At 33.8% G+C, this 11,480-nt stretch overlaps 1 protein-coding gene across 5 annotated transcripts; it reads right to left on the reverse strand.

The window, feature by feature from the left end:
* Positions 1-5,316: 5,316 nt before the first annotated feature.
* LOC139904186 (uncharacterized) lies at positions 5,317-9,441 on the reverse strand. 5 transcript variants are annotated; one of them, XR_011778697.1, is made up of 8 exons: positions 8,906-9,441; positions 8,109-8,342; positions 7,844-8,024; positions 7,258-7,345; positions 7,064-7,142; positions 6,838-6,883; positions 6,395-6,540; positions 5,317-6,303 (listed from the first exon to the last, which is right to left on the reverse strand). XR_011778697.1 is itself a non-coding variant. In XM_071886119.1 (7 exons), exons 3-7 carry the CDS (start codon positions 8,006-8,008, stop codon positions 6,511-6,513), a joined length of 408 nt encoding a protein of 135 aa, XP_071742220.1. In that variant the 5' UTR covers positions 8,009-8,024; positions 8,109-8,342; positions 8,906-9,441; the 3' UTR covers positions 5,317-6,510. The 5 variants fall into 5 exon arrangements, 2 of the variants coding, with proteins under 2 accessions (XP_071742220.1, XP_071742219.1); XR_011778696.1 differs by having other exon boundaries at positions 6,395-6,883; XR_011778698.1 differs by having other exon boundaries at positions 6,395-6,883; positions 7,064-7,171.
* Positions 9,442-11,480: the final 2,039 nt, after the last annotated feature.

An 11,480-nucleotide genomic window follows, 5' to 3' on the forward strand; every position in this document is an offset into this window, starting at 1 on the left:
ACAATTCTTTCCTGCATCTAAAGCCGTAAGACTTCAAGCAGAAATTGTTACGTTTACACAGAAACCAAATGAAACTCTATATGAGGCGTGGACTAGATATGGAAAGTTGTTAAGAGGATGTCCGCAACATGGTTTAGACACCTGTCAAATAGTACAAATATTCTACCAAGGATGCGACATCACTACAAGAAAAGACATAGATATAGCAGCTGGTGGTTCTATTATGAAGAAAACCGAAACTGATGCTTACAAAATTATTGATAATACTGCTTCCCACTCACATGAGTGGCACCAAGAAAAAGACATCATTAGATCATCTAAAGCAGCTAGAGCCGATTCTAGCCATGACTTAGATTCCATTTCCGCAAAGATAGATGCTGTGGAGAGACGAATGGAAAAGATGACTAAAGATATTCACTCAATACGAATTAGTTGTGAGCAGTGTGGAGGACCACATTTGACAAAAGATTGTCTCAGTATTGAATTAACAATGGAACAAAGAGAGAATATTTCATACATAAACCAAAGGCCTGGAAATAATTATCAGAATAATTATCAACCGCCAAGACCGATTTACAATCAAAACCAGAATTATAACAGAAATATTCCATACAACAACCAACAAGGTCCCAGCAATCAACAAGTATCCAATAATATTTATAATCAGCAAAGACTTAATTTTCAAAACAAACCACCACAACAAACCGATGATAAAAAGCCAAATTTAGAAGATATGATGACGAAGCTAGTTGAAACTCAAACGCAGTTTTTCACATCTCAAAAACAAACCAATGAACAAAATGCTCAAGCATTTAGAAATCAACAAGCTTCTATTCAAAATCTGGAACAAGAAGTAAGTAACCTAGCAAGATTAATAGGTGAAAGAAAACCGGGAAGTCTACCTAGTGATACAAATGCTAACCCCCGGAATGAAACAGCTAAAGCCATTACCACAAGAAGTGGTACAACACTTAAACCACCGGAAATACCTGTAACTTCTGATGAAACTATTCCTACTCCACAAGAACCACAACCTGATCAAGATAAGGAAACAGAACCGGTAGTTGAAAAGGTTAATGAAGATAACACAGTTAAGGCAAAACCTTATGTTAAACCATACCAACTACCACTTCCTTACCCGAGTAAAATGAAGAAAGAGAAACTTGAAGCCGAGCAATCCAAATTTTTGGATATGTTTAAACAGATAAATGTAAATCTTCCTTTCATTGATGTGATTTCAGGAATGCCTAGATATGCTAAATTCTTGAAAGATCTAATCTCAAATAGAAAGAAAATGGAAGAACTCTCGGCTGTTACTATGAATGCTAATTGTTCAGCAGTGCTGTTGAATAAGATACCAGAAAAACTATCTGATCCAGGAAGTTTCACAATTCCATGTTTTCTGGGTAGTCTTAGTTCAATAGAAGCATTGGCAGACTTAGGTGCTAGTATAAATTTAATGCCGTATTCACTATACGCTAAACTAGACCTTGGAGAATTGAAACCAACAAGAATAAGCATACAACTAGCCGATAGATCAATAAAATATCCTAAAGGGATAATGGAGAACATGCTAGTTAAAGTTGGTACTTTAGTATTTCCAGTAGATTTTGTTGTTTTGGACATGGAAGAAGATTCTCAAGTTCCTCTCATATTAGGAAGACCATTCTTAAACACGGCTAAAGCAATGATAGACGTGTTCGGTAAGAAATTGATTTTGATGAGATTTTCTCACCGGTTGTGAAGATGGGATCTATTCGAGTGGTTCTTGGATTAGCTGCTAGTCTTGATCTTGAGGTTGAACAGATGGATGTCAAGACTGCTTTTCTTCACGGTGATTTGGATAAGGAAATCTACATGATGCAACCTGAAGGTTTTCGGGTTAAGGGTAAAGAAAATTATGTTTGTAGACTTCAGAAAAGTTTATATGGGTTGAAGCAAGCACCGAGACAGTGGTATAAGAAGTTTGAGTCGGTTATAGGAAAGCAAGGCTACCGAAAGACAACTTCAGATCATTGTGTTTTCTTTCAGAGGTTTGGTGATGATGATTTCATCATATTGTTGTTATACGTTGATCATATGTTGATTGTTGGTAAAAATATTAAAAGAATTGCGCAGTTGAAGCGAGAATTGAGCAAGTCTTTTGCTATGAAAGACTTGGGGCCAGCAAAACAGATTCTTGGCATTCGGATTTCTAGAGATAGAGGTGCTAAGACGTTACATATATCACAAGAGCAATACATTGAAAAGGTGCTAAGTAGATTCAACATGAAGAATGCTAAAGTGGTTAGTTCCCCTCTTACAAACAACTTTAAGCTAACAGAAAGAGATTGTCCTACTTCAAAGGAGGATGTTGAGGAGATGGATATAGTTCCATATGCGTCAGCAGTTGGTAGCTTGATGTATGCTATGGTGTGTACTAGGCCTGATATAGCTCATGCGGTAGGTGTTGTTAGTCGGTTTATGTCAAATCCGGGTAAGAAGCATTGGGAAGCGGTTAAATGGATTATGAGATACTTACGAGGTACTTCAAAGTTAGGTATCACATTCGGAAATGGAGAGCCGATGCTTGTTGGTTATACAGACTCAGATATGGCAGGAAACAAAGATAACATGAAATCCACTTCTGGATATTTGATGACTTTCGCAGGGGGAGCAGTTTCATGGCAATCAAGGTTACAAAAGTATGTTGCATTGTCTACGACCGAGGCTGAGTATATGGCAGCAACAGAAGCGTGCAAAGAACTATTGTGGATGAAAAGGTTTCTACAAGACCTTGGGTTTAAGCAATCACGATATGTTGTTCTTTGTGATAATGAGAGTGTGATTCATTTGGCTAAAAATTCTATGTATCATAAGCGGACAAAACATATAGATGTGCGGTATCATTAGATTAGAGAACGTCTTGAAGATGGTTTGTTTGAACTTGATAAAGTTCATACCGATGATAATGGTTCCGACATGTTCACAAAGGCTTTAGCAAGTGAGAAGCTCAAGGTATGTTGCTCGATCGCCGGGATGGCGAACTCTTCCACATAATTGGAAAGGGGGAGATTTGTTGGGTTTATTAGTTTGTTTCCATTTATGTGAAAGTAATGGCCCAAGCCCAACAAATTAGGCCCAATTGGTTGTTTGACTTGGTCAACCATCAGAGGGCATCTTTAATTTGAAGTTGTGCAGCTGTTTTCAATGATACGAGAGAGAGAGATTAGATAGAGATCAAGAAAAAGAGTGAAAAACACATTTCCCGTCTACAGTGACAGCAGGCCAGAAAAGAGACGATCCCCGGAGATCCGACCGTTGAATCTTCACGATATTTGGGCTGTGTCTTCCTGACATCAGTGCCAACATTTTCAACCGTTGAATTCGTCTAGAAAGGCCTGTAGCTCGTGATTTTGCTGCTGGAACAGAGGGCAGTTTATTGGTAGTGTTGTTCATCTTTTGTCTTTAATTTCTTCATATACTTGTTGATTATTATTGTTCAAGAGTATGATGATGTTGTATACCTCTAGTTGAGCTAGAGAAGGATTATTGTATTGCTCTCCTTGTTGATGATAGTGGAATTTAAGTGGCTTACGAGTCCTGTGGTTTTTACTCTCGATTTTGAGGGGTTTTCCACGTAAAAAGTCTCGTGTGTATTGTGTGTGCTTTGTTATTTCGTATTTGCTGATTTGGGACAGAATTGGGGTTGATTTGTGATGATTGTGGTATACCTTATTTGTTAGTTTCCTCACGGGTTCATACGGGTCGGGAAATGCTTGTCAAACGGGTTTGTTTCCGCTTTGTAGTTTGCCCGTTGTGACCATTTTCCCATCAAACTGCTGAATCATACACGATTACAGCTGCTTTAATAACCACCATTGTTTTTGCAGCCGCTATTACAGTGCCTGGAGGAAATGATCAGAATAAAGGGACACCGCTTTTTACAAACAAGGCTGCCTTCACAATATTTGCAATATCAGATGCCGTATCGTTGTTCACAGCTGTTACGTCATTGTTAATGTTTTTATCGATCCTCACCACGAGGTTTTCTAAGGATGACTTTCTCTTCAAGTTACCTAAAAGATTGATATTGGGTCTAGCGATGTTGTTCATCTCGACGACAGCCATGATCTTAGCTTTTGGTGCAACATTATTTCTGGTGTTTGGACAAGAGAACTTGTGGGTTCTTATTCCCATAGGCGCATTGACATGTCTACCGATTATTTCTTTTGTGACCTTGCAGTTTCCTCTTATCATGGATTTGATAAGCTCCACATACTGTCGCAGTATTTTTGATAAAACGAAACCAGAGCAACCCTTTTACTGAATCCTTTTTATATTTGATAGCATGTGTACCCTAGCATACTTATTCAAAGAGATTATATAATCTAATAAACAATATCACCATTGCTGTTCTTTATGTTTATTCATTATTATATTCCAGAAGATGTAGTTTTGAGCGACACAAATCAAGCGAACAGGTTATATAAATGCACGGAAAATAAAAGTGAAAAGGATATTCACAACACACGAATTAAGATGGAGATTACTTACATTTGTTTTGTAAATAGACTAGCCTTTAAGAGCCCGTGCGTTGCTACTCTTAATTAAATAAACTGGAAACGTATAATATTATATCAATTAACGGTATGATAAGAACATTTCTTTATAATGAGACATCAAAGTTACTAACTAATCACAAATAAAAAATTTCTCAAAAATTATAAAGGTAACAAATTGAGTTTTTCTGAATAAAAATGCCTCACTATCTATCTATCTATCTATTACTCTATAACTTCTTTTAAATTGATTTACGAATTGAATCATATTTATTGCTTTTATATATAGTCTTCTTCTACTTATGCATATCCAAGGTTACCTATTAAAAAAAAAAGGAAAGAAATGTGTTTGGCTCAACCCACTCATTTTGACACCTCTATAGAAAAATCAAAGAAGATTAGCAAGGTAACAATTAATTGTTGTTTTATTAACTGAATGTCCTTGCAAAAGCCCCCAACAATAATGTAAATTAGATCGATAAAATTTATCCAGTTTACTAAAGTATCAACAAACAATTAGGTATGGCTAGTCAAAGATAATTTAAAAGAAAGAAAAACATTTGCGATAAGTAATTTACCAATAGACATAACTATGATTAAATATTTAACATATGCACCAAAACTATAACTTAGAAATAGTGATAGCCAAGTACATACTGGCGCAAAAAAAGAACATGTAAAAGTATTTTAAATCAAATCCTGTTTAACTTCGACACAATAATTAAATATCAACTAAAAAAAGAAATATTCATATAGAGAGAATATACCATTATAACTTATTAATATATAGCCTTTAAGAGCACGTTCGTTGCATGGCGATGTGTTACAACTTGTTCCTTGATTACATGAAAATGATCAGTATATCTCTGCTTCAAACAGAATGATTTTTTATTGCTTTATTTTTGACATATGTGTCAGCCAACTAAGCATCAAAATGCAAACACCAACATGATCAATAAACAAATATGCACATTCTTTTAATGTGAAACATACTTGATTGGGTTGGGTCGGGTCGGGTCGGGTCTAGGGTATTACCTCTTCCCAAACCATCAGCTATAGAAAAGGCATAAAGGATAGAACTCCACCCAACTCCGTTTCATCCTGACTTTGCATCTGGTCTTCGGTATGTCATGGTACCTATCTGAGCAATTTTTTTTACATTGGGAAGATGAATGAACAACATAATGAACTTCTTTAATGTGTCTTCTTGTTTATACATGCAATAAAAAATTTTTTAAGAACCAATAATAGAAACAAAAAAAAGAACCAACCTTGTTCATCCGGTTCGGAGAGGCCTGAAATTCTACCAGCTAATAGTGCTCACAAATGTAAATAAATGACGCAATTAAGTTCTTGTTACATAAGTGGCGACCAAAGGCATACGGGTATAATAAATGATTTTAGTATTCGTTTGTTCGCCGAAAAAAATAAAAATAAATGATCTTAGAAACCCATGATATTAAAAAATGATTCAGACTAATAGCACGAATTGTAGGCAGGAATCTAGATAGTAGTAATACAAAAGAGAAAGAAAAAAAAAAAAAACTTCAGTCCGATTAAAAAACTAAGTTGTAACTGTTGGATTTTAGTGATTGACTCTGTTTCTTGTTATGCTTATGTCAAAGTTGTTTTCAACTCTATGGAAGTGTGTTTCTCTAGTTCCATTTTCACTGGATCTTAACAACTCCATATGCTTAAATTCACTTTTAAAGCAGCAGCTGACTCCATAAGCAGCATCCCATGGTTTGACCTTTTGTTAAGTCTACACAATTGTAACTTTGTAGGCAAAATTCATTCTATAACAGATAAAGATAAAAAGGTTAATGCAACAAAGGATATAAAGAGAGTTTTACTTGTCCTTTTGAAGCTTTCTGAAAGGCTACTTTTAGTTTTTCATATTGTCTGGCAACCATAATGCAGTAGCTGCCATGAATGAACTATATCATGCTTGTTACACACGATATCTTCTTCAGCATGTGTCTATTATGTGTAACACGAGCTGCAAATGTTGATTATAGTAATAATACTCTTTCAATGAGCTATTTACCTATGATAGTAAGTTTTGTGGACTGATATGAATCCAAACATCTTACAGGTGACATCAAAAGCAACATAGCAATAAATATAAGATCTTCACTAACTTACATAACTTGAAACAATTTTTTTATTAAAAATGAAAGATTCATAATTGCCCATATAAGAGCCTCCAAACTATAAGTAAAAAGAAAACATACAGTAAAAACCTCTGAAGAAAAGATAAGAATTTGAACAAAAAGCAAAAATCATGATAACTGACCCTGAATAACAACTCGTGCAGCTCTCCGTTAAGCTCACCAGAAAGCCTATAATCAAAATTGTCAGCTGAAAAACCTGATTATGGAAATTGATTTCATGGATGACGTTTCAGTATAACAACATACCCGAATTCGCTTAATACATTGCCTTGGCAGTTAAAATATATCTTTTGGGAAAGAATAAAGTTCGGGTATGTTAAAAAGTAGAAAATGAACCGAGTAACTAACCTTATACACGTACTTATCGACAAAGGATGACGGAAGTTGTGATAGGGATGCGACGGTGGAGGTGAACCGGGATGCGGCGCTGAATTTCATAGCAAATTAACTTTGAAACTGATATTTCGATAATGTCGAATTGAAATCATTTAAAAAAAACGATTAGAAAATATTTGTACTAAGAATCGGAAACACTATTATACCCTTGAAAAGATCCACTATGAGTGTAATGTCTCGTGGAGAAAGTGGATACTGATCCATAACCATATATGATGTCTGCTGCTGCGGAATCTGGAAATCGAGAGCATGAGACGCATGTGGAATCAGCAAGCATACAACAGTCTAAACTTCTCAACTCAAATATTAGCGCATAATAGAGGTGGTAAATTTCACCCAATTACTTATGATGGGTCAATTTGGGTTGATTTCAACTCAAATGGGTCGAATCAAACATTGAAACATATTCAAAGTTAGCCCAAACTCTATTTTCAACTAATACCTCCTAAATCATGTTAGTTTCTAGAGTTTATTATTTTCATGATTTTGAAATCAAAATATCACATTAATCTATTATACATGATGCTGTATAATGAATCACATAGTGTTTGTAGACCAACACAGCCAAGACCATTTAGGGTCAGTTTCATACATCAAAAGATACTTTAGAGTTCAGTCAAAGAATTGAATGATTTACTTAGCTTGGAACATTAAATAAAAATAAATAAATATTGGTCAACAGATATCAATAAGGCTCATATCGGTCAACAGATATAGATAAATAAGACAAACCTGGCCAAATATGTGCTCAAACGACCCGAGTAATCCAACTGGTGCAGGGTATAAGTCTCCTGATGTGAGTAGAGATGCGTAGCTACTTGTGTCTGAGGACATTGATCGATTTGGTACAGAATCACCTGACCCATTCTCCCCCGGATATGTATATAATAACATCATTATATCATATTTCTACCTGTATGAAAATGACTATAAGATCAAACGTACGAAATAAAAATATATTAGTAGTACTTATTGGGTCAAACATTCCAAACTGTACCATAGATGCCTGTAACCGTACATGTGCCCCGTTGCCACAACATATGACCTTAAGTGGATATGTTCACTGTTTTCTTGTTTACAATCCGACCACAACATACATATCCATAATGGACCACACATCCAAAGATTAACAATTCCCATACCTCACGTATGATTCACCCGAATGGAGATTACAACATCAGATCGTAAACAGCCTCTGTAGATGGGTACATGTTTTGATTGCACGTATTACCTGTAATTGCATATACATAACGAAAACTAATAAAAATAATATAAAATTGACAGACCCAAATATCACCCATATAATTAAGCAGTACAACATTAACATTATTAACACTATCAACATAATAATCAAAAGATGCTATCTTTAATCAATACTCATTCTATTAACAGAAGCTAAGCTCATAGTGCTTTAAAATCATGTTTTGTTATCAATTTTAAAAAAAAATATTTTTAAAACCGAATATAAGTTCGAGAGGAACCCTAACACATTTATTATACTACGATTACACTTGAAAAGTACCATCGTTTGATGCAAATTAAACCCTAGTATCATACAAAATTTCGGTAAACATATATTTGAAATCAATCTTTCGCTATCATCCATTGATCAAAAACCCTAAATTCTATAAATTTGTAACAAAAAAAAAACAAAAAAAAAAAAATTTACCAAGCAAATGGCTAACCACAGAATGAGATAAATTAAAACATAGATATGTTGTTTACGGTTTAACCAATAATTTATAAAAACATTAACCATTTTTTTAGAAACAAACCTTAACAAAATTTACATACCTGATTTAGAATTATTACTCTGTTTCAACTGAAGAATTTTTACTCTGTTTCAATTGAATAACTTGATGGTGGGTGGAGAATAAAGATGGTTTTTTGTGTATACGCCTTAAAAATCCACCAATTTCCATTGACGAATGATAAAAACGATCTCCATCGGAGAAAAATCCGGTGGTGAAATCGTGTGCATCAGGAAACCCTTAAAACTGTATACAGTTATCGTGGTCGTTTCCTTCTTTCAACTTATATGACTACGTGAAAACATGAAATCGGAATTAATCACCAACGGTGAAAACGCTAAATTTTGACTCATCTGATGTGTTGCATACAAACCCTAATTTGTTGAAACCCTCAAACCCTAATTTGATGTGATGGTTGTTTGTCACCAAAATATATAAACTTAGTATCTTCTTGTTGGAGAAATCCTTACAGATTCAGTGGTGTCGATGGCGATGGTTCATTAGCCGGAGTACGGCGTAATCAACCGGCGAAAAGGTTTGGGGTTTAAATTTGGAAGAGAGAGAAGAAAAATGGTAGTAGTAGACTAGAGAAATATTGTAGAGAGAGAGTGTGATGACCCGAAAATTTCTGACCAAATTTAAACTTAATCTTTAACGTTTCCGACACGATAAGCAAAGTCTATGAAGTTGAATCTCAAAATTTTAAACTATTCAAATACCCTTCGATTGTTCTCAACGATTCGCGAACAATTATATGTAAATAGATACATATATATACTATAACTTGAAAACGTAACAAAGTGTTATGAAAATGATACTGTGCATTAACCTTATTGGTTTGATTATCTGATTGATATTTAGATAAGTTAACTAAAAATGTTTAAGATGAACCAGTAAAACACTAATTTGCTACAGTATTTTCGAATTGCTATAGTACCCGAAAAGCTACAGTGTTTTTGAAAATCACTATTTGCTACAGTAAAAAAACTTTGCTACAATAACTTTGCTACAGTAAAACACTATTTTAAAATGAAAATGTATATATTTATATGTATATACTACGAGACGATGATTTATAGAAGCAAATAACCAAAACACTTAATTGATTAAAGCTACACTTCTAGTGGCATAGTTTATCAATGATTAAGTTTAATTTTTGATAAAGGTACACGTCGCGTAACGAAAAGTACTAGTTTTCTAAGCGTACGAAAATGTATTCGAGAAACCGGAACCGGAACATAAGTCAAGTAACAACGTACGAGTCAAGACCAAAAATTTCAAGTCAACTATGCACGTGAATTTAATATAATATATAATTAATTATATAAATTAAATATATTATATATATTATATAAAAATATGTCGACGAGCTAAAAGTTAAACAAATGTGAGCTGGACACTGAGCCCATGCGATCGCATGGGATTATGCCTTCCCAGCCATGCGATCGCATGGCTATGGGGGACAGGCCAAATGCTATAAAGTTCGACGTTTTTCTGATTTCTGATTCATTTCTTATTCTATCTTTCTATCTCTCGTATTATATTTTTATATTATTATTATTATTATTATTATTATTATTATTATTATTATTATTATTATTATTATTATTATTATTATTATTATTATTATAATTATTAAGATTAATATATTATTATTAATCTTATTATTATTATTATTATTATTATTATTATTATTATTATTATTATTATTATTAGTATTATTTTTAGTAAGATTATTACATAAAATATTACGACGAGGTTATGAGCGTGTCACTTTCAAAATGGGTTTTCAAGCGGGATAGAGCTAAGGAAATTATGGGTTATTATTGAGGAGGTTATGGGTATTGTTCGAGGGTTTTGCTCGTGAGTCAAACTAGTGTTTATCATCTCCGTTGCGTCTACGTACTTTCCTGCAATATTGAATCACAATATTGATACGTGAGCATTCATATCTTATCTTTTATATATTAATAGTGTATACATGTCTAGTGCTCGAGTATATATGTTTATGCATGCTTGTATACTAAATTTTGTCGTTAAACAGTTTATGATGAATCACGAATTAAATACATATATTACTGATAAAAGGTATATGATATGCATGTTTTTGGAAAGCTTGCGAAAAATCAATAACTTTTCATTTAGATATTGAATAGTTTCGATGAACGGATTAAAAGATATGATCAACTGAATTATGATTGACGTTAATTGAAATTGCTTTTGAATCTGCAATTAAGATTTAAACAACTTGTTTACGAGATTGATAAATTGGATTTTTGAATATTACCAACCGAGTAAATGAATCCTTATATAAGGTACATCTCGTTTTGTTAAACTTTTGTCAAAATTGACTTTTTGAAATGACTTTTGATAACTTTTGTATGTCAATCTCGAGCATTAGGATTATGATATACTATGACCTGACCTAGCTTGATAGACATTTATTGACCAACATATGTTCTCTAGGTTGAGATCTACAGTTATTTGGTAATCCGAGTTTCAGTCACATTTTGGTGAACGACTTTATATGCTGCTAAGGTGAGTTTCATTTGCTCCCTTTTTAATTGCTTTTGCAATATATATTTTTGGGCTGAGAATACAGACAATTTATTTTAAAC

The sequence above is a fragment of the Rutidosis leptorrhynchoides genome, chromosome 4 (genome assembly GCF_046630445.1).
Source record: "Rutidosis leptorrhynchoides isolate AG116_Rl617_1_P2 chromosome 4, CSIRO_AGI_Rlap_v1, whole genome shotgun sequence".
Classification (NCBI taxonomy): Eukaryota; Viridiplantae; Streptophyta; class Magnoliopsida; order Asterales; family Asteraceae; genus Rutidosis; species Rutidosis leptorrhynchoides.